General features: G+C 39.2%; 1 protein-coding gene and 2 long non-coding RNA genes across 6 annotated transcripts in view; 2 read left to right on the top strand and 1 right to left on the bottom strand.

The window, feature by feature from the left end:
* Positions 1-13603, bottom strand: part of alx4b (ALX homeobox 4b) — a 28909-nt gene extending 15306 nt beyond the window's left edge. Inside the window, exon 1 of one of the 2 annotated variants that reach the window (XM_048972033.1) lies at positions 12964-13603. In XM_048972033.1, the coding sequence (XP_048827990.1) occupies positions 12964-13309 (346 nt within the window). In that variant the 5' untranslated portion in view covers positions 13310-13603. The remainder of the gene's footprint in view (positions 1-12963) is intronic. The other variant, XM_048972034.1, reaches the window with a different exon arrangement.
* Positions 1-24064, top strand: part of LOC125705793 (uncharacterized) — a 93562-nt gene that overhangs the window by 47508 nt on the left and 21990 nt on the right. Inside the window, exons 3-4 of one of the 3 annotated variants that reach the window (XR_007381687.1) lie at positions 112-186; positions 312-1217. The exons of the other annotated variants lie outside the window; for them this stretch is intronic. This is a non-coding gene — a long non-coding RNA (uncharacterized LOC125705793). Of the gene's footprint in view, positions 1-111; positions 187-311; positions 1218-24064 lie in introns of those variants that run through there. 3 annotated transcript variants of the gene reach the window in all.
* On the top strand, positions 13740-15925 carry LOC125705791 (uncharacterized). The gene is made up of 2 exons (XR_007381685.1): positions 13740-14599; positions 15409-15925. It is a non-coding gene; the product is annotated as an uncharacterized LOC125705791 (long non-coding RNA).

Genomic DNA, 24064 nt, shown 5'->3' with positions numbered 1-24064 from the left:
ATGCTTCAAGCGTTGATTTTTTTTTGCATCCCTATGGTATTATTTTTTATTTGGCATTTAAAACGTGCTGAGGGCAGACTGTTTTGTTTTTGCATTTTGCCTGAAAGGCAGAAAGGACCCTACGGCTACCATTCATACTCCTACAAATGCATCTCCTGTACCAGAGCGACCGCACGGCAGTCAGAAGTAAATCCCACCGCTATGAATGCGCAAATAAATCCTTCTAAAACCTTTCATCTAGATTGAAAGGTCCCATGTTACAATATTCTATAATTTTGTTTTAAAAAGGCTGTGTTTTGTTTGTTTTGCAGTGAACACTAAAGTCCTTCTTCCTCTTTCGGTGAAGTCCTGGATCTCCAGGGTGGTGTCTGAAACCACAGCAGGGCCGCGGTGTTTTCATGAGAGCGGTGGAATGTATAATAAGAGGCGCGAGCCGATCCCTGTCATGCTGGGTCTGGGGGTGAAGACCCGTTAGCATTTCCCCACGTTGACCTGTCAGCTGGGCTTTCAGGCCGTGCTCTGTCTCGTCCCCACGTCCCATTGAGGAGGCACCAGTTGGCTATGGACTTAGAAGACTCATTGCTGGCCCGTCTTAGTCATGCCAGATTGATCTTGATATGATTTGCTGCATTAAAATGAAAGCAATGAAAGTAAAATGATTCCAGGTCCTTGTCACCTTATCTTATGTCAACGATCTGCCAGAATCAACCTTTTGTTCTTCGGGTTCTAAGGCCTTGCTGGCTACTTTGTACGTAAACTCTGCGCATATACAGCTGTGGAAATGGGAGAAGACAAAAATACAACCGACTTAAGTTAAGAATGGGTAAAAGTAAAATCGACAGGCCGTCCTAGATGTCCTGAAACCTGACTCCGCAAAACCCAGTAGACAGAGTGACTACAGCCCCAGATCCCCTTCAGTTCAGTGCGGCCTTGAGACTCTTAAAATGTGAGTACGGTCTGTCTGCTTCACTTTCACGAGTGGTGGATTCAAAAGACAGAGCAGAGTGTGGACGAGGGGACCAAATATGACAATAATATATCTTTCATTGTTCATCAGATTGCAAAAGAGCAGACACTGCACTCAAGATTTAACCGGCCTTGTGGCTTCTGTAATGATGCCACTTAAAGCACATTTGCATACCAAAGACTTCTTGGAGTGATTTAACTGGAATGAAATGCTATGACTTCCGACGCGCACACACTTGCATACTAGGGTGCATGGCAGGTCTTTTAGGATATGGAATGTGAACCCCCCCTCACACACACACACACACACACACACCCTGTGCTGAGGCTGCAGCTGATTAAAGTACTGCGTGTGTCTTAGAGTTGCTCATCTGCCCATTGCCATGGCGATCAAGCCTTCAGGCTCTGTGACTTCAGCCCTTTGTTTACCCTCCGATGTCTCCCTGATCAGGGCACCACCCTCTTTCACAGATGTAGGTCCATGCACCACGGCTCCCTCCAGTCCCCACTCTAGTTCACTCTGCCCTCTCATCCTTTTCATTAGCCAAACATGAAAATGTGCCATTTTTCTGCGGACTGGGGCTTGTCACCATTAATTCTTCATTGTGCTTTAATGTTTTATATGTTGTTGGAGGCTCCCAGTTTGCATGTGGTTAAATAACTGAATGGTTTTGCCCATGAGTATGTCACTGAACCTTAGAGGTGAATCCGTTAAAATATACAACCATGATCGGTCGAATAATGGTTTTTCATAGTTGTTTTGAATGCAAAGCCGACGCAGGAAAGCAGAGCTTCGGTGATGTTTAGAGAAACTGTCGGAGAGTTAAACAAAGAGAAATAGTTTTTACATGGAAAAAGAAACGTTGCCTGCTATGCTTTAATTTTCAGTTTGATTCTTTTTTGGCTTGCTTTCTCAAAGCGGGGGTGGTGAGGAGCTGGGGGTGGTGGTGGTTGGGTTGGGGGGTTTGGAAGGGGGTTATCCTCATGAAAAGAGATGACAGGAAGCAGAGGCCAAAGCTCATTCTCTCACCGGTCCGCTGGGAGAATTGGCAAGACTCATGAGAGAAAAAAAACAAAATGAATAAGAAAGAAAATGCATTGTTTGGAATAAATGACAAAGGAACACAGAAAAGATTAAGATGAAGAAGGGAGGATTGGATTCAGGCAACGCTGTCACTGTGTCACACTGTGCCACACACACACACACACACGTTGCTGGAGCTCCTAATCACTAACATGCACACACAGGCACACACGCACTTCTTCAAGATTGCACAGTTTGTCAACTGTGACGTCACTCTTTAAGCTTATCCGATCAATATGACACTTTAGTTGCCATAGCTACAACCAACTTAAATATGTGAGAACTTTATTCTAAAACTTTTGCCTATCTACTTAGAGTATCATTTATTCTGCCATCAACAAAATACGTTCAGTTATATGTTTTTTCTATTTCTCAGTTATTTCAAGTTTTAGAACAGTTTTGTGTCCCAAAACAGGAAAATGCAGCCCTTTCAAAACATTAAGAGCCCCAGAAGTGGAATAAAATAGGCTCTGTACTTGGTATTTTACGTAACGGTCCTGGCATGCAACCCACATGCGATCAGAGCCATTGCTCATAGGGCCTGGCTACCTGCTGCACATGGACATATAACCAGCCCAGGTGCACAGCTTCACCTGCTGGCCTCGGCAGCCTGCATGGACTCTGGTCTGCAGAGCAGTTGCCAGGACTACAGGCAAAGTCATGGGATGACACCGCCCACCCGCCCCAGCCCCCATCCCCACAAGGAGACCAGAGATGAACTCGCATCACAAGCGGCCCATAGGACAAGACCCAAGTTCTGCAGTCCATATGTGCTCTACCAGAACCTAACAACGCCTCCCTCACAGGCCTGCTCTATTGCCCCCCACTTCATGTGCTTGTTTGGAGTTTGCCTCATATTACAAATGCTGTGTTTTTCTTTATATGGGGGGGTGGCATTAATCACAGCATTATCACGTTCCCGGGACAGATCAGAACCAACCTTACTGTGCATCGTAGGCGTCTCTCAGTGAAACCAGAGTGCACAGTGAAAGCAAACGTTTACGAATCTTGGATAAATGTAGACCATAGGATGTGATGCTCGTCTCTGGCTTACCACGTTTGTCACGCTGTTGTCATGGCTGAAAACGTATGTGAACATACAAGATGTTGTATTGCTGGTGCCCGGAGATGTTGCCGCTTTGCAAAAAGAATGCATAGAAATTGCTTCAATCACTTGAAATTCAACCCCAAACCCAGTACGGTATTGCTGACTTGTAGTTTATTTGTACAGGGCATTTGTTTAATGAGGTTACACAAACCAGTCACCTCTTGTCGTTTTGCGGACTCCCTACGGATCCAGCGCTTGTCTTTGAAAGTATGAGAAATGACTCGGCAAGTGACCGGCATACATCTGACTCAGATTAATGGCAGAGGTCTCCTGTAGTGCCGGCACATTCTTGCCGTCTCTTTAACACTCGATCAATGAGACGAGCTCGATTTCATTCGCTGGTGCGGTTAGGTTGGGGGCCGTCAGCCCCCGCAGTCTCAGTGCGTTTCAGACTTCAGTCTTATTAAAGCTTTTGTTTTGCTCGAGGTGTCTCACGTTGCAGGACACGTACCTGTTAGGCTGCTGATAACCGTATGTCTAAAGAGAATGTTATTTGTTTTTTTTTTTTTTATTAGTCTTTGAAAGAGTGCAAGTCAAGATATTTATGTTAATATTTCGGTCAGACTACACAACAGGGAACTGAACTAAAGTCATCTGCTTTTTTAAGGCATTAAAGGGCCAGCTCTGAATTAATTGGCAGCCATTATTTTGCCAATTTATTTGAGTTTTCTTGGGTAAAGCCCTTTTTCCTGAACGTCAGTGGGGTATGATATGTAATGCATGGGTCATTGGCAGGTTCAGCTCAACACTGGGAGGAACAAGCAACCTCAGCATCACCCGAAAGTAATGTTGGGTATTATCTTCAAAGGGGCCTGCTGACCGATAATAAAGCAAGAACTGTATGACTCCAGTGGTTTCTCCGTACCTGCTGAAGGTTAACAGAAGTGATAACTCACAATGTCCGGATGGAGTTTGCTACAGAAACCCTATTGGCAAGAAACTGTAAAATAATTAGCATAAAGGATAGACCAGGAAGCACAAACTTAGAAACGGAGAAATATCTTACTCCAGACGTTAACGTTTCAGTTAGTTTGGAGAGGATTTCGGTTGGATTTCAGAAGCCCCATGTTGCGGGGTCATTGATTTATCATGTTTGTGCCGCCGTCGAAGATGAGCTGGACTTCCCAGGCAGTTAATCACATTTTGATGCCATTTTGATGCGATTCGTAAGAAGTTGTCCAAGATGCTCCCTTTGTTTAAACACATAAGAACACTGTCGTTCAGGACGGCGACCGATTTGTGTGCATGTCCCATATCAAGTGAGACGCAAAACTTTCGCAGTCATGTAGCGTGAATCGGGTTGTTTGTACGTTTTGAATAAATGGAAGGAAATGTGGTTCCAATTTCAGACAGATTCCTTTAGACTGGTACTCAAAAAAACAAACTAACCTTTCCAGTTCAATTATACTGGAGTTGCATTTACAAGGCCTGCTTAAGAAAAGCTTGCTAACAAGTGAGCAATTGGCATTTGGCACCTGAGAGAGGGGAAATATTTGGGGAACAAACAAACAAAACATATTGTAGATGCAGTGTTGCATAGCAACGAATAATGTTGTAAGAGTCTAACTGTTCACTGCAACCAGACAGAGACCACAACTGTGATTAAAGCTCCGCAATCACTCTAGGCTTCCGTAGATGCATATTTTTACACTCTTGCTGCAGTCTGCAGCCAGTGCCCACATAGTTATCAAGGACAGGTTTGTTATTTGATCAGTATACCCTAGTATCTATGTCTCTGTTTGTCGATGCTGGATTCTGAGCAGGCTATTAATGAGGCGGCTATTGATACACAGCGTTTGAAAGCTACAAGTGAAAAGTCTTCCCCACTTTGCTCACAGTTAGGAAAGGAGCAGCCGTCTTTGCACTTTGGCATGAACACTGCAGCCCTGAGCCGTGTTGTCACATGTGCCCTTTCATAGCAGAGCTTCAGCGTGTCACTGTCCAATCAGAACTGTAGAGTGAGACAATTAACCGGGACAAGTTCTCGCAATCGCTCAGCCATCTGCCAGTTTCTGTTTAGTGCAACATATTATTTTTCAAAGCCTTACCTCAGTAAATTTGAGAAAGGCATTGTTTTGTGTTGAAAAGGTAGAGGAATTAGAACATGTATGTGTAATTTAATCTGTCTATTAAGCCATATAATCTGTTAAAGGAAATGCACAGTTTTTAAATGCAAGAGTTTGACTTGATCTTTTTCCATCCTTGAGTTGTTCATTTTAACGCTACAGTCAGCATATAATAATAATAATAATAATAATAGTAATAATATGTATAGCTGTAGTGGGAGCATCAGTAGTGGCAGTAACACTGGGTAGCTGGCTTGCCTCACAGCTCCAAGCCTGGGGTTTGAATCCGTCTCTCTGCCTTATGTGTTGAGGTCATGTGTTCCCACGGTAACGCATAGTTTCCTCACAGGTCCTTCTGTTTCCCCCCTGAGTTCACATACATGCACTTAGGCTGACTGGCATCTCTCAGTCACTGCTGTTGTGTGAATGTGCATTTGTGCGCATGCCCTGTGATAGACTGGCATCCCAGGCGTGCCCTGAGATAGACTGGCATCCCACGCGTGCCCTGTGATAGACTGGCATCCCAGGCGTGCCCTGTGATAGACTGGCATCCCAGGCGTGCCCTGTGATAGACTGGCATCCCACGCGTGCCCTGTGATAGACTGGCATACTACCTAGGTTGTACGCCTGCTTTGTCCTCTATGCACCCCCCAACCCCCAAACCCCTCCCCTCCCAAGACAACCCAGTTCGGACTAAATGGTTAAATTACATGGAGACAGCAAGATACCATCCAGAAAGAAGACAATTGACATTTGTATACTTTGTTTCCTATACTTTTTTGGACGGCTATTGAAAGCGTGACATTTATATTCCAAATATAAATTCAGCATGCAACACTATTTGTGTGTCTTTTTAAATATGTATAATTTTTCCTTATTGTTTTGCACCACTATGTTGTAGTCCCGTCAGTGGTAAAATTAAACCAAGTAATTGCAATATTTTATTACCTTTGTCATGAAAATCATTATGATAAACATTATCATAATCATTGACATAGTATAGCACCTGCTTGCCTGATGCTTGTATTGACTGTTACACCGAAGTTTCCAGATAAACATAGGAACAGTCATTTCTAATGTGCATTCGTGAAGTACAAAGCGCATTTCTGTAGCCAGTTTCTAAGATAAATTAAAACATTTAACCCGTTTCAACCAGTCTGTCGTTAATGTAATTCCAGATCTCTTTGGCTTCCATAATGGTTATTTGCGCACTTAAGTGCACGTTCTTGACCATTCTTTGGTTTCCATCAACCCATTGTATATAAACTCGGGGTATAAAGTCAATTAGTGTAAAATTGTAATACACTACAATCACTTTCGTAAATAGTGCTTTCTGCGCGCAGTTAGAACAACCCATAATGTAAGAAAAACGCAAGTTACTAAATATATTTGATTTTTGATATTTAAAACAGCATTTATCAGAGGCAAGGTTTTCTCTTCAATAAAATACTCCTCGAGTTGCAATGAACTGGCTATACACAAATGATATTCAGAATATTTTAAAAAATGTATTTACCGTATGAACGTTGCCAAGTAGCTGCACGTATTGCTCTGTGACTGCTAGGTATATGTTTAAATTGGAAACGGCATTAATGTTTTTTCTTTTTTTTTTGCTTGGTCGGAAACTTTATTATGTTGTTCGCGTAACTCACGCTATAGTTAGATATGATGGCAACACATAAATCATGGATTCCCTATTGTGTGTTTTATGTGTTTGTGCTTTCTTCTCGTCCGCATGCAACCTGCTTTTAAATAATAATAATAATAATAATAATAATAGTAATAATAATAATAATAAAATCCCCGCCTTTTGTCAAAAGGTCGAACATTTGTCGAACAAAAGCGAAACTATTCCAATAACATCTGTTTAACAGCCCGTCATTAAGTCGTATTTGAATGCTTATGGTACATCGCCCCACCCAATAAATTAAAAAGCTCGGAGACCGAGGAAAGTCTGATTGGTTCATTGGTTTAGCTTCAATTAAAGTTTTATGAAATCCTATTTAGGCTTGTTCTACAAAAAAATGTTTCCAAAAAAGTTGTGACGCTGTGTAAAATGTAAATAAACAGAATGCAATGACTTACAAATCATAAAATGCCATATGTAACCGAAAATAGAACAAAGACAGCATGCCAAATGTTGAAACTGATTTTTTTTTTATTGTTTTAAGACGAATATAAGCTCAATTTGAATTTGATGCCAGCAACACGTTTCAAAGAAGTTGGGACAGTGGCATGTTTAATACTGTGCTGCATCACCTCTGCTTTTAACAACACTCTGTAAACGTTTGGGGACTGAGGAGACCAGCTACTGGATTTTTGAAAGTGAAATGTTGTCCCATTCTTGCCTGATGTAGGATTTCAACTGCACAACAGTTCGCTGGTCTCCTTTGTCGTATTTTACGTTTCATGACGTGCCAAATGTTTCCAGGGGGTGACAGGTCTGTACTGCGGACAGGCCAGTCTAGCACCCGGACTCTTCTACTATGGAGCCATGTTGTTGTAATACACACAGAATGCAGTTTGGCACTGTCTCACTGGAATATACAAGGCCTGCTCTGAAAAAGATGTTGTTTGGATGCCAGCATATATTGTTCCAAAACCTGTATACATCACTTAATGGTACCTTCCCAGATGTGCAAGCTGCCCAGGCCATGGGCACTGATGCACCGCCATACTATCATGGATGCTGGCTTTGAAACTGTCTGCTGATAACAAGTTGGATGGTCCTTCTCCTCTTCAGCCCGGACGATGTGGCATCCATGAAAAGGAATTCGAAATTTTGATTCGTCAGACCATAGGACAGTTTTCCATTTTGCCTCAGTCCATCTTTAATGAACTCGGGCCCAGAGAAGTCAGCAGCGTTTCTGGATCATGTTTAGATGGTTTCTTCTCTGCATGGTAGAATTTCATCCTTCATTTGTGGATGCAGTGATGAACTGTGTTCACAGACAGTGGTTTTCTGAAGTGTTTCTGAACCCACGCAGTGATTTCCGCTATAGTACTGTGTCTGTTTTTAACACAGTGCCACCTAAGGACCCGAAAATCACAGCTCTCCAATATTGCTTTTCAGCCTTGTCCCTTGCTTACAGAGATTTTTCTGGATTCTCTGAATCTTTTAATGATATTATGTACTATAGATGATGAAATTCCCATATTCTTTGCAGTATTAGGTTGAAGAACATTATTCTTTAATTGTTGCACTATTTCACAGTGGTGAACCTCTCCCCATCTTCACTGCACAGAGATCACTGCCTATCAGGGAGGCTCTTTTTATATCCAATCATCTTATGGACCTGTTGCCAATTAACCTTATTAGTTGTGAGATTTGCAACCAGGTGTTTTGCTTTAGCGATACACAACATTTCCAGTCTTTTGCTGCCCTTGTCCCAACTTTTCTGAAATGTGTTACTGGCATCAAATTCAAATCAAGCATGTATTTGTCATAAAACAGTGAAATATCTCAGTTTCAACATTTGATACGTTGTTTCTGTTATATTTTCAATTAAATGTGGGTTTATATCATTTGCAAATCATTGCATTCTGTTTTATTTACATTTTACGCAGCGTCACAACTTTTTTGGAAACAGGGTTCCAGTTATTTGCGGTGGTACATTTTAAGTTGTTCCAAAACCACGCTATTTCTCTTGCCCTTAGATCTGCAAATAAATAAGGTTATTTATTTTAAATCTCTCATCTTATAACTCCGCTACAGTTTATTTGCTATTTATTTTTTAATTAATTCGGTTTACGTCTTTTTTTTATGGCTACACTTTAAGTACATATATTCCCATCCATGGTTTGTAGGCCTATTATATATAATATATGTGTGTGTGATTTTTAAAAATCGGTTGCTAGTTGCTTATTATTGAGGATAGCGAGCTGATTTTTATGAATATGACAACGATTGTTTTGTTATTTTCATATTTACCATTGTAAATGAGACCCAAACATTTTTTACATTATTTTTGATATGGTATCCCACTGTATCATATAAATACCAGATAAATATTTCTGTCGCAGGCGAGCACATCAACTCTAAACCTCCCTTCCTTGCGGAACTGCTTTGCCGTGCATTATATTAATTATCCAACTTTGCCGAAATATTGGAAACCCGTTTTAACTAGCAAAAGGTTGTTGTATTAGCCTGGAAATATTTAATTTTCTTACATAGGCCTGCAGCATGTATTAAAAATTAAATACTGTGTTTTTGCAGTTCAAAGAAACGTTTTACCCGTCGGGTAATTGATATTTTTGAACACTCGTTAAAAGTAAAACATTCGTTGAATAATGAAGGATGTGAGGATTTAGCAGGAATTGTGAGCATAAAAATTATGTCAGCAAATATGACGTTTTATCTCGGCGATACGGATGTGCCGCGGAATTTCATTGGTTAAGAAGCTCTTTGAAGGGTTATTTGGAGGTAAAGTGATTGGATTTGAGTATCCAGGCATAGAAACACATGGAAGATGTTATTTCTGAAGCAGATTGCTTTATTCTTTAAATTCTATGATACACATGGATAGCAAATGACACTACGTTAGTAAAAAAAAACCCGCAGAGCAGGATTAATTTCGACAACACGATGATTCTTAGAAAATGTTTTTTTTATTGCATTGTCGCATAAATATTTAAGTAATCTGTAAAATGTAGGCTAATGTTTTAATATCTTATTTCTGTCTTGCAGGTGCATTAATGTGATTTACTTTTGCCCAAACCAGCCATTTCGGTTACAGCCGCATTTAACTGTAGAATAAGCGTTTAACTTATACACGTCACTTCCATTCATTCTGAATATATGTCGGCATATTGAAACCCCCAATTTAAAAATGGACGGTATGAATATTGTTAGTTGATATTGTATTGTTATATTGACAATTGTTAGTTTAACCAGGATAGCCAGCGTGGTTGTGAAGGAGAGACCAGACGTAGTAGTAGTAATAATAATAATAATAATAATAATAATAATTTACTCATCACTTGACAGTAGCTGTATTAGATTAATGAAGAACATGCAGCTATCGTTCGGTTACAGAGCAATGCAGCGGTGGTCAGGCTAAATCAAGGCCTAAGTGTTTATGTTGTTCTGTTTCAATTTAAAAAGACATTAGCTAAGAAAGCAAACATTTACAGCAAGGTTTACGGACGCTTTGAAACATTAGACCAGAATGCGTTTGTCGGACAGACCAATGGTCCCAGAGGTTATTTAAGAGTCAGTTATACTCATTGATGCAATTCCCATTATAATTTCAGGTGCTGTTTATTCTTTCATCAGGTTTCGCGCTTTATGTATATGCGCATATATATCCGAACTTTTGTATTAAACCAAAACCGATGTCAATTTTAAAGTTTTTTCCTTTATTTTTGGTTAATAAGACGTACAAAACAGTAGATATTTGAAAAGAGTGTGGCTAAGCTTATAGTAATTGTCAGCACAATAAATCATTTTGTAGCTAGTTTCGTAATAGCCCAGCCCTAAGAGAGCACGATCATTTTTATTTATGTGTATCTTCTGTCCTGCCTCTGAACGAGTTTCAGCTCGTGTTTTCTTGCGGTCTCCCCTCAAATGTGCTCACCCATGTTTGGGCAAAGCCCTAGATTTTGTGGCAGTTGTGTTAAATTTATAGTTTTATAAACTGATTTTCCAGCGCTCGGGCTGGACCGAAGTCGGAATCCCCTAACTGAGCTCAGTTAATGCAAGTTCCTCGGCACGTCTGAGTTTTATTATAAGAGCGCAAAACACACACACAGACACACACACACACATACAAATAAAATGAAGATATTTTATGCGCGGATCTGTCGCTCATTATATTTTATGTATTTGCATTAGTGACGCATTTTATGACGTGTGTGCCACCGGTGAGGTTTATTCTGCAATTAACCGAAAATATTTTATATAATTTGTATATATTTCATATTTTTATATTATAAAGAGCTCGAATGTCCAATACATATAAATGTAGAAGCGCTTTACCATCAAGGTATTATTTAATATGATTTATTACGAAACTCTTGGCATCTTCTGTATCTGGTGCGCTTAAGACCATTAAAGCACGGTGATGGGGCTATTTTATGACAGCAATTTTGCATATTTGCTTTGTCCCGCACTTCGACCCTTTACTGCATAAGCGGTTACGAAAGATGGGTGGATATTATTGTCCTAAATGTTGTTCATTCATGGTTACTGCAATACTTTTGATCAATTGTCAAAACTTGTGACACACACAGTGACAGTCGTAGTAGTTTTATTATTATTAATGGACATGATTATTCTTGTGTAAATACCACGAACATGCGGTATTTTAAAATTCCGTAATTCTGAAATTCTGTTAGTTTCCGACCTGACGGATTTTTTTGGAATATTTAGGCTGTTTCTTTATTCCGTTTTTTTTGTTTGTTTGTTTGTTTGTTTTTGTTTTTTGGTATCTTAATAAACACGGTTGCATGCGCAATGGAAAATAAACTTATGTTTGAATAATTGATCGAAATTTGAAGAGAAGTGTGAACCGAATAGTAATTTAAATTATTTATTTGTGTAAATTATATGTGAATATTTTATTATATTATTATATTATACGGATATATAATAACACACGCCGTGTTTGTTTTTTGTTTACTTTTAGGCATGTTTGATATCTTTAGGCATATTTATTATTGTGTATGTGCCTACAATTTTATTCTTGTCTTTAACGGATAACCTGTGCTTAATGTTAATATATTGAAATCTGCTGTGGAGTGTATTTTAATCGTTGTCTATCGGGATATATTACTATATGTCTTTTATGCGCGACTTTGATTGATGACTTGTTAACTTAACCTCGGCCTTCTTAAACCAGAAGCTACTTTCATTGTAAAAACTTGTTCAGGAAACTAAATTACCAATCTACACTGTTCTGGGGGGCGGCATAAAACCGAATTTAAATATATAGAGGCAGTTGTATATTAATTAGAATAGAATTTAGAATATTGATCTTTAATTGAAAATATACGGAAGACATACTTAAATGCGGAGTTCTACGTTCATTCTATACCTGCAAACGCGTTAATTGAATTGTCCGATTCAGCTTCAGCATTAAGGATTGCAATGCAGATTATCACATTAATCATAATTTCATTCAGTCGTTAAAGGGAAAATGTAAGTCAGTAACGTTATGCGTCTCCGAAATTGTGTTGTTATGATAAGAGGCGGTCGTAATGCTGCGAGTAACGTGTTACGTTTACAACATATATTTTTTTACAATAATCCTTTAATTATGCAGAGTAACTCTATAAATGTCCTTCGTAGGATTATAATTCCATTCCCACAATTTACGGGTGGATAACACGTTTCAGAAAGTAGATTTTCACACATTTCAAACAGTCCTTCTGTTTTACAATGAAACATGTATGATGTCTGTAATTTTAAGGAAATGACATTTAGTTTTCAAATATTACATTTTGAGCTGCAACACACTTCCTCTAAGTCAACCGCACATTCCGAGATAGGGTTTCTGAAGGCTGACATTTTACCGTCACTTCTTACGAACTACAGAATCCTTTCATTAGTATTGCTTGAAATATAAAGCTTTAAGTACCTTATTTTGCACATAATTTTGCAGTCGTTTAAATTGTCAACACGGGTTCTTTAAAAGTTGGTATATCTGACCACGCTGATGCAGAGGAACTGCAGACGCGTCCGTAAATTGAAGACGGCGCCTTTTGTAATGCGCATAACTCCCGCTTTTTGTGGTACTCACCATAGCAAGAAATGAGCGCTCCGTTGTGTCCGCTCTCTTGGTGATGTTTGCTTCCTTCAGGGGGAGTTTTGCAAGAGGATCTCTGCATGAAGAGGTGGTATTTGTTAAAGGTGCCTTCCCCAGAAGTGGCATCCAATGACTGGCATTCCTGTTGGAATGGGCTCCGCGACTTTTCCCCGTATGCCTGACCTTTGTTGGTCAGGAAAGTGGGACTGTATTTGGTGTCACTCGCTTGGAATGTCCTAAACGGGTTTGCCTGGTGATCCCTACCTTGTGGTGTAGACGGACTATAATATGAATCCATGGATGTCATATCGCAGTATGAAACGCACGTCTCGGCGTTCATTCCTAAAAAAACTTAGAAGGGAAAAAGACGTCCAAACTTTTTTTTTCCCTCTCTTTCCTTTTGGAGAGCGATGCAAGCAGATTTGCTCTTCCTCTCTTCTTGTTCCGCAGGCGAACACACATACACACACACACACACAGTGCCGTGGCAGCTGGGTTTGGTTATAAAATGATTCAGATGTTTTCCAGAAACTGCAAGCTGACCCAAAGCTAAAAAGCCCCCTTAAGGTTTAGACGGGTAACAAAAAAATGCCTCTTTCTTCAGAGGATGCTTCGCAGAACTCCCCGGTATAGACTTTAAGTACAAAACTGGCGTTGGTTATTATGTAGATGACGTGATGAATGCGTGAGGTCAGACCTTTGCCTAAAAGAAAAAAAATCCTGTTTGTTGTAAATATGTGGGGGAGCACAGAACACATGACATTAATGTAATTAGGATATGAATATATAAATGATTGAATGTGAAGGCCAACACGGAGAGAGCAATTTAATGGTTATGACACAGTTGATTCGTAATGGTTTGTGAAGGGGGTACTTGTCTGGGCTCGAGAGCAGTACAAAAGATCATCATACGCGAGCTAAACTTAGTGATAAGTCAATAGGCGATGCATGCTGGTCGGACGACCTCAAAATTACCTTATTCCGACACACACGTATGCGCATTAAAAAGTGATTTTGCCCTTTTGAATTTTTAGTTGTATTATATGAGATGCCTCTGGTGTTTGTGTTTATTCAAGTGTGATTTCAAAGTCCGCCGAAAGTTACTGTCCCACGGGGTGAAACAGTAGTGAGCAGATCGGTGATGGTTCAGTTAAACTATCGATTGGATAAGAGACACATTGGTTTGAGAATTAAAGTTAAAGGATTTATGCCACGTCAGTTCGTTGTGTTTTGACACTCTTTAAAGCCTGTTTCGTTCGGATTTTTCTGCTGTAAAATTTTGTATAATATGGCACTAGTATTTGTTATTTCGATGTGTTATTTTAAGTGTTATTACCATACTATTATAATACTATTATTTTTATTAGTAATGTTACGTAATTATACAGTCTGTTATGTATGCGAATAATAGTACCATCCTTCCATTTCTGTCAGCTTATTTATGTACTTTAAAATTGCTATCAGTAATTTATTTACTTGACTTTTAAAATATACCCCGTTTAATTCCCTAGACTGCCTTTTATTTTTTGCTTTTTCGTTCCAGATGCGTTTCCGCAAATGATGCGGGCAGTACAGTTTTAATCGATTGAAACGCCAACAAAACACGAACCGTCAAAAGCAATGGCTGTTTGTGAGTAAAGTTCTTTATATTAACTGTTATTATCGCTCCCTATTCCTTGCGTTTGCGGTGAGCTGATAGTATTAAATATTTCGACTGGTCTTGTTTCCCTGTTTTTAAACGTAATTAATTATATCAAGTGATATACAACTACTCAAACACCAAATAGACATAAGCACTGGAACTATGCGTAAGAAAATGAAATGGTAAAAATCTGCGATAAATGTTATTTTACATACATGTATGTCAGTTATTTCTTTTGGTAGTCCTCGCAAATAAACATACAATTTACTTAATTTGTACGCCCATGGCGATTTAAATAATATTCTGACGAAATCCCAAGTATCAAGAAATGTGCGGAGCTAACGAACCTTCCCGTGAATTCCGCAGTATACCGTAGACACGTGGGAAGGTGAGGGACAGCAAGATGAAGTTGGAGATGTTCATTTACTGTCTTTTCGCGACGTTACCATGTGACTTATCTTAGTATATGTTTACTTTGCCTGTGAGTGACCTTAATCCATACCAGCGGCAGCTCGACCACTGAGATTTAGGGGGTAGTGCCTGCTCTGCTTTTGACACACTCTGTTATGAAACGAATAGTATTGAAATTACTCAAACGTTGTCATTTTAAAACACAATTTCTCTGTTCTTTGGAATATTCACTATTATAATATTGTGAAATGTATTATTATATCGCTTGCCTTATTTTTCAGCTACTAGCCGCTACTGAAATTTTATGCATACACTGGTTTTGGTTGTCCTCCTACAACCCGAACAACGCGCATTGGTGAATTCGGTGTTTTCCCTTAATTGCACAGGACGATGGACCTTGGCGGACATAAACCGAAAAGTGAACACTGTGAGAGACAGACCAGACTTGTGGCACGGAATCAATATTTTTTATCTATCCATCCATCCATCCATCCATCCATCCATCCATCCGTCCGTTCGTCCGTCCGTCCGTGTCCGAGGTCGACTGAAAAAAGATCGAATTCAGTTTTTTTAAGTTTTTCTTTTTGCTTTCTTTTGGCGCGTTGTTTTGTGTCTTGTCATGATTGTTTTGTCGCACACAAAGCATTACATCAAATTTTACGTGAGCATGATAAACTACTGCATATTTTATCAGATGCTGCGACGTTCCTGTTCTTTGTACTTAGCCTTTTAAGTCACCATTTAAATCCATTATAGCTAATAGTATATTATATGCACTATTTAAATTCATTTTATTGTATCAATTTGTTGCATATTTGTTATTTAAAACCTAAATCGGAGAACGTTTTGATAGCAGTATGCATCTCGTGTCATTATTAAAGGAAACAATGTTAAGTCTCACGACTCCGATTATCCACAGTGTCGTTTGTAATGTGGTTCCTAAGAGGTACGTTAAGCGTCATATACTTGAGATTTCACGCCCTGGTGATGCAGCATGATGCAGCATTCTACGTTTCAAGAATAAGCGTCCCAAACGACTTTCGGCGGGACTAACTTTTTTTATTTCAAGTTAATACTTAGTTACGTTATGTTGGTAATTCAAAACATTTGACTCTTACTTCAGTGGCGCACCCTTTTCAGTTGGAAAGCATCTTAAATTCATCTACTGTCAATGTGCATTACAAGTAATTGTCATAAAACGATGTGGGGAGTGAATGTGAATTTTTTGCAAAAGTGGGGGGGGGGGGGGGGGGCATGAGAACCGTTGCATATTTCCAGGGGCACCGTCCTACTTGGACAGGTGACTACTGACAAGGCTGTCTTAAACTGTGTAGGAAAAAACTAGCTGCCAATTGTATGATAAAGGATTTTTTTCCTCTTTCAGCAAACAAAAAAAAGTCATGTAACATTCATGTGGACCTATAGCATATGGCATATGAATATCTTTTATATTTATACGAACAGTCGTAACGACATTTTGTCGTCTCAAGTCACAATTTACAGTAATGGACGTTTGCTAATAATATTTCCTTAACAAAACGTTATTGGCGCTAATCTGCTTTATTTGATTCGACCTTTCTAGAATATTTAAACTGGTGTATAATCCAAATAATTAGGGCATTGAATACTTAGTGACCGAATGTAATGAGGCTGGATAAATTGGGAAATTGCCCTAGCACGTGAACGGCGGTAGGCATTATTGTGTTTGGAAGTTACAATAATTTTTAGTTTTGATTTGGAAAATATCATTATTATTGTTGTCGTTGTTGCTAATATTAACAATGAATATTAGGCCTATTTATCACATGACTATTATTATTATTATTGTATAGTTGTTATCGGTAGTAGTGCTTGTAGTAGTATTAGTATTTTGTCGTATAGAAATATTAATATGTTGCTTGTAGTAGTATTTTCTAGAACAGGAATTTTTATAAATTGTTTCGTTGTTCAGTCGGATGTAGTGGGAATGTTGGTTATTTAACCATTGCTCTGTGTGTGTATGTGTTCTTTTTCTTCCTCGATTGACTTTTCAGATTATTTTTAATCTGCCTTTTATGGGCAGCAATTAACTTTTCTCTGTAACTTCACTCCAGCTTGAACTGATATGCGCTGTCCAACGCTGACAGTCTCCCTCAATAAACCTAAGGTCCATCCAATGCTCTGTTAGCCCATCTACTCCTCATAGCGGCGGATTTAATGATTTGTTCTTTGAAAACCACAGGATTTTGTGTAAAACCTTAACCTTTGCTTTAATTATATTTGCCTAAAAGTAAAAAATGTATATCTACAGTATTGTTTGCATCTGGTTCCCCACAATGAGAAATCTAATTTAAATAGAATTATAGGCCTACTACTACTACTATACTACTACTACTACTACTACTACTACTACTAATAATAATAATAATAATAATAATAAATAAACAAATAAACAAATAAAACAATATATGAATGACAGAAATCAATGTTACTGCTGCATTTAAATCACTGTTTGTTCTGTATATAGTGTGTAATTCCCTGGAACCATTTGTATATGCCTATATAGCATAAGATTTTATAATGATAATCTTTGACCAAGGAATTTAAATCGAGTCGCATTGTAATTACTTCCCATGTAACCTTTCGAATTTATTACATTTTTCTTTGGATTAAAGCGATTAGATCTTCGGAAAACAGAGTTAAAACTGTTAGGTAAAAAAATTCCGGGTAAGATATTTCCAGGTGTTTGATCTCATTAAAGCGCATTTATCTAGTAAATTTCTCAATTCAGCCTCATTATACCACCTGTTTCTCGGCTGCACCTGCACATAATTATTTTATTTGCAAAATAAATACATAAAATCGATTTAAAGAAAAACTATTAATGCAATGTACCATTAATTATAACAGTATTCGTATTTCTCGCTGGTGCTGTTGATTTGGGTGCTTCACGTGATATTTATTGTCAGCTCGAGGACAAATGGGTGCATGAACAAATAATGCTGACTCTTATGATTGCTCGTGTTTGGTTTGTAGTAATATTACAGTAAGTTTTTGTTATTATATTTTGTTAAAGTTTGTTAAACTGATTAAATAGAATTGTGTTTCAGCCAACGGCGTAGGGTGTAGTTTTTGTTTTTTTGTTTTTTGGTGGGGGGGCATTACTTGGTCATTTTAATGCAAAGGTCTATTTATTTGGGGGAGTGGGAGGTGGGGTTGATGAAGCAAAATTAAATGTTGAGAGATTGAGTGAATTTTATGAGCGGTATGTTGAAAGGAAACGTCAAACACAAGTGGTAAACTACCTATGCATGGATTTTTTTGGTTCCATTGTATTTAAACTGCGACATTTTAATGCAGTTAACTATCAAATTGTGATAAAACATTTGTTTTGTACATTTGTACGTTGTAGATATTGTCGAAGGTTGTTGTTAATTGGACGTAATTAAAATACACGTTTCATAATTCGATTATTATTTTGTCCCAGGGTGTGAGATGGTTTTGGAAAATGGAATGTCTATTGAAGTAAAAAAATATTGATTTATGTTTTCGCAGGTTGTTATATTTTTGGCGAGCACCGAATGTTTGGATATTGTTGTTCGGATCTTTATCCAAATAAATAATTAAATGCATAAGTAGATAAACAAACAAACAAATAAACAAGCGAAGTAAATGTAATCTGGCTGGCTCCATCGCAATGAGTTTTAGTGCGAACAAATGCGCTACCGATTAAGACCACATTGTTTTTATTTTTCATATTATTTGTATTATTTTCCAATATATGATCACCCATGTGATCTTTATAACACATCGTGTATCCGAAATCGACTGTCGCCGTGTCCAACTTTTTATTAGTAATTTTAGTCGTAATATTTATGGAGAGAAGATATTAATTTCGATTAAATGTAGTTTCAAAGCACAATTTCATTTATTCATACTGGGATATATTATTTAACATAAAATGTTTTCCGGTTTATTTTCCCAGCGTATGTTTTCTGTAAAGCAGCAATGTATAGTAAAGCTTAATATTGTGAGTAATTAAAATACTTTAATAAAGTTTATTAACCGTAGTCTTTAGCTCTTGTTTACATTTCGGCTGTATTCATTTGTTTGGCTATTCATTAAATTAGTTAAATAAGGAGCTACTGTGCTTAGGTTCTTTTTATTACCTCCAAAAATAGCCATCGCTTTCTCATCGGAATCAACGTTTTCCAACTTCACCACTGCAAAGTTTACTTTTTAAATATAGATCGCGAAAACGCTGAAATGTTTATGCCGCCCAAAGCTCAGTGTTTGTCAAAGATAACAAACGGTCGACAGAAACGTAACCAAGAACGCAAAATTTTACCACAAGTCTTCGCGCATTTTTAATTCTGAATGCCGTTTGCCATTCTGGCTGCCCACGCATACAAATATGAAAGCCAAATACGCGTTTTTCTGTTGTTTTGATGGACTGTATTGTTAACAGCAGCGCTGCGTTCCTTTGCATGTGTTTACATTCTCCCTATTATGTTAGTTATTCAGAAGGACGACGGGCCCTGTTTAATTTACTGGCCGCTTAAGTAAAACAAAGACAGCGGCGTCTCCTTTGGTACCAGCGCTCCCCACGGTGTTTAATTACCGCGTGCTGCTGTAAGCACTCATGATTCTTTTACTGATCATCAAATCACCTTAATGTCAGATATTTACAAAAAAAAATAAATGGCACACTGCAAGTCAAAGTCCTGAACCTACGGCTTTCATTCCCGCATTTGTTTCCGCGTGAAAGATGCCACTGAGTGAAATGCATTAATAAGAGAGAGACAAGCAACAGGCCGCCGTTTATCACAAAAATAAAGGCTGAGGCTTATTTAATTTATTATTTTTCACTGAGCTTCTACAAAACTTTAGAAAGACATCGTATGACCTTGTCTCCAAGACATCACTGACCTCCTCGTCCTCTCCAAAGATGCGAGCAGCTTTCCTTAAAATGCAGAGAGGGCAAATCAGAATTGTTGTTTTGTAACTGAATAGCTTAAAATACCTTAAAGGAACCCAAGATGCAGGAGAGGACCCCTGGTTCCTGTGGACAGGTATCTAGCAGACATGATGTAATTTGCTTATTTATACTGTCATTAGGGACAGGCCGTGTTACGGGGCTTGAGGTTGGAGCGGCAAATCTGCTTGGTACTAGAGTTGGTGCATTAAACATAGGAGCTGTCAGCGGGGGGCAGGCGATGGCAGAACGAATGCACAAATGCAAACCGGCCCGTGTGTCCATGCATGGGTAACATGGCGCCGTGCAAGTCGCCACACTCTCCTCGCCTGATTGGGTATGAAAGGAGCGACCAGCCAGCTTGAAAGGTGCCTATATGTTTACAGCCTGCTGTCTCAGAACGTCAGTGCTAATTACTTTCAGCAAAGCCAGTCTCCGCATCCGCATTCGTTGCTGCGAAAGCAGGGCCTCTTGATACCAGAACTGATAAGTGATCAGTCATCGACATGGAGGGCTGCATGGGGCAGAATGACTGAAGAATGACGGCTGGCAGTTTTTTCTGCTAACTGAGTGTGCGTCTGATTTGCGCCCCCCCCTCCCCCCCCCCCCCCCCCCCCCACTCCATGACCTTTTCTTCTTGTCTTCATAGATCAGCAATCTCATGTGCCAGACTCATAATAAAGTTTTAAAAAAATTGCCTAAACACTGGTGACACATTTCGAAAAGCTCAACAAAACCATCAAGCAAAAACGCCAAAAGTAGCAGATGAGATACAATACATGAAATAATATTAAATTCCATGCAGAATTCACACACGTCTAGTTGTTTTCCGTCTGACATTCTTCAATCGGTGAAGGCCAAACTCATGTTTGCCCAACAAATCTAGGTGACCATTGTTCCACGTTCAGGCTAGATAAAATGCAATTTAAATGTTCAGACAATGCTTCCCTTGCCTATGGTTGCCCCTGTCTATTCAGCATGCGGAAACCTGAATGACCGCGTCTGTTTCTCGGTTTCCCACTGGAGATAGGCCCAAGTGTTCAGTGATGGGCCAAACGATCCATTTCACGCTGCAAAGTTCAGCTGCAGCTCCGGGCCAGATCTTTGGGAAGGAACATTCCCACTCAGATACCTGAAAGGCTCCGTGTCCTGAGAGCAGTGTTTGTGCTTACTGTCCCAAAGTCAGCATTAACCATTCAGCACTGACATGTTCACATTCTAGAATGATGTAGCCTAGGCTTTTTTTTTCCAGTGTTGAATTGTGAACATTTTTGAATGGTGTAACTGGTATGACCCTTCAGCATTACACTGGTCACATTCTAAAACTCCAGAATGGTATAACTTACCAGTGGCTTAGCTGACAGTAAGTATGGAATATCAGCACCTGCCTGTATAAGGTTTACAACTGTGCAAATACTTCAGATGTATTCATTGAAGGAAAGCTCGCACACTGTAATACCCCTACATATCTGTGTTTGAAGCAGCGTCCACAGCTGCAACACTGGCATCCTTATTCTGAACGGACTTCGATATCAGCTCATGGCTGCATGGCCACAGACACCTTAACCAGATCACACTTGCAGCACTGCAGTGAGTTAAGGATCCCAGTGGATACAGTGCGTCCTTTGTGCGGTACGCTGACGCCCCCTAGGCACGATTACCGTTTCTGATGAGTCTTTGTAGCTTTGTCCCGTTTCACAAGCAAAAGAGGTTTTGAATCTCCTATGCAGCAGCCCAATCATCTTAAAACGATGTCTTTCAAAAACTCACCTTTCTGCAGTACAGTGTGATGTTTATCGTTAGCGCCGCAAGACCCCGTCACCTGGACCCTGCTCTTTCTGGGATGCTGTTGCCTGGCTTCTCTTCTGCATTCCACTTTCATCCTCTAATTACTGCTGCCTTAATATGTATGTTGCTTATATTTACATCATATGCAGCATGAACATAGTGCATATTGGTTTAGTTTATGAGGATTTGGTCAGTGTCGGGCCTGAGGGTTATAATGCCTCATTTGTCCATCGCTTTGGACAAAATAAAATAAATAGAGATGAAACATACAAGTTAACTTTGCTATATTAATTTGCGGAAGTGTTTTGGAGAATTTTCTGTGGCACATTCACGCAGTTTTTATAAAAAATGAAGGTAAATCTGTTACAGTTTCTGCTCCTTTCCAGTTCATCCAGTTGCCTTCCAACCACTTTCCCAGTACAGGGGTGTGGACTGATGGCAGTTTTTCAATAGTTCCACATATTGTATATTATTGAAATATGTAAATGTATAAATTCATATGTGTTATGTATTTTATGTGGTAATGCACATTATGTAAATATTGAAGCCCTGATTGACTGTTCTAAGCTCTACGCTATTAATGATGCCCATCCATTCATGTGCGAAACATTTTTTGTGAATTTATGGAAAATAATTCATATCTACATAAACGATTACAACAATGAAAGCTAATAATGCCAAGATAATGAAATTATTTCATGGGTATTTTATCAGTATTTGATTTGTCACTATTACATAATTTTTAGCTGTTCTCAAATTTGCTTCCAGACAATGTAATATTACATATATTTAGCTTATTAATTGAATTTACACATATTTGTGAGGTTTCCACCCAGACATGTGATCGTTTACATTTTTTTTTTATTGTCATGTGTGGGTTTTCTTAAATCAACCAGTCATGCTTTAAGCACATTAAAAAATCTTAATATTATTAATAAGTTGAAAACCATATATTAAGTCAAAACACCACACTACCTTGCATTTATTTAATTCTAAGGATTTGGATCTCAAGCAGTCTAAAAACATTATTCATTAGATTTGTATAATTGTACGCTGAAGGTAAAACAAATAACACCTACATTCTGTTGATTTTAGGATTGCGCCGTTTGTGTTTTTATGATAGTATTTATTTAAAAAGTACTTACCAGTGCTACTGTGTACGTCTGAAATCGTTCGCTTTATTTTACTTGCCGTTTGTTACAATTCATGATTTTTATATGCGATTTAATTCATTTATTGTTGGGCCTTTAAGAGAGATCAGCAGTTTCCAAAGCATTTCCAAGCATTTCTTTGCTGTCTGATTGAGCCCCGCTAACACTGGCTGGCAAATGTCTCCATCAGAAACAATAGAATTTTTCACTCTCTGACATTAACCAAAGGGCCTGTAGTCAGAGACGTCTGCCCTCAATAAGCACTGACAAATTTTCTGCTTTATTAAAATGTGAGACCGTTTTCTAAGCCACGACATGCCCGTCCCGGGAGGATTGTCTATCAAAGACTGATCACTCTCTGCCCTTTGCAATGTAACCTAAGATATTTCACGCAATGCTTAATGAAGAACATGGTTTCAGAATAGAGGGAAGTAAATGTAGGTGAAGATAGTGTTACATATGACTGTGTCGCGGGACCGTGGTAACCCGTGGCGATTAATCAGATGCTGTGATGAACATTTTCTCATAAAGTGCAGCACGGGAGCATGTGATGAATGGGTAGTTGCGGTTCGCCTAGTTCACGGGGGAGGGGGGTCCGCTGCAGATGCAGGAGAAGGTGCTGTTATCCCAGATGAGGGGGTGAGGTGTTGGGGAGGGAGGGGGCTCATAAGCACAGGCACCTTTCGTGCTGCGCAGGTATTCGTTAACGAGGCTTGTACCATAGTTTTCATCATTGTTTTATTACCGACTAAATGCCCTCCTGTAAAAGATTGGCCTTTTCCTCCCAAAATGATAATGAGTTTTCTTTTCTGGGGGAAGGTTGGCTTTGTAACTGCAGCGCACCCCTGCCCTTCGAGCTGCCTGCAGTATTCGCACAGGATGTGGAGACGGATCCATGCCATCCCCGTATCTAATGGTACCGCTCCTTCTCCAATGCACTTTCCAACGTCCTCCTTCAGCATTTGATTCTAGCCATGAATTGTAAGGTATTACGGTCTCAGACTCCCTGAGAGCCAGGCCTGAGGCCTGATGTCTGTACTTCAGGGTCGCTCCATGGCCTCTGTGCACGTATCAGAGACTACAGGTTGAGAGAGCAGCATTTTTTGAGCAGTCGTATCCAACATGTGGTATCGGCTGACATGTTTATTT

This window comes from Brienomyrus brachyistius, chromosome 13, assembly GCF_023856365.1.
Source record: "Brienomyrus brachyistius isolate T26 chromosome 13, BBRACH_0.4, whole genome shotgun sequence".
NCBI classification, from domain to species: domain Eukaryota; kingdom Metazoa; phylum Chordata; class Actinopteri; order Osteoglossiformes; family Mormyridae; genus Brienomyrus; species Brienomyrus brachyistius.
The sequence above is the reverse complement of the archived record's forward strand: the minus strand, read 5'-3'. Positions and strand labels throughout refer to the sequence as shown.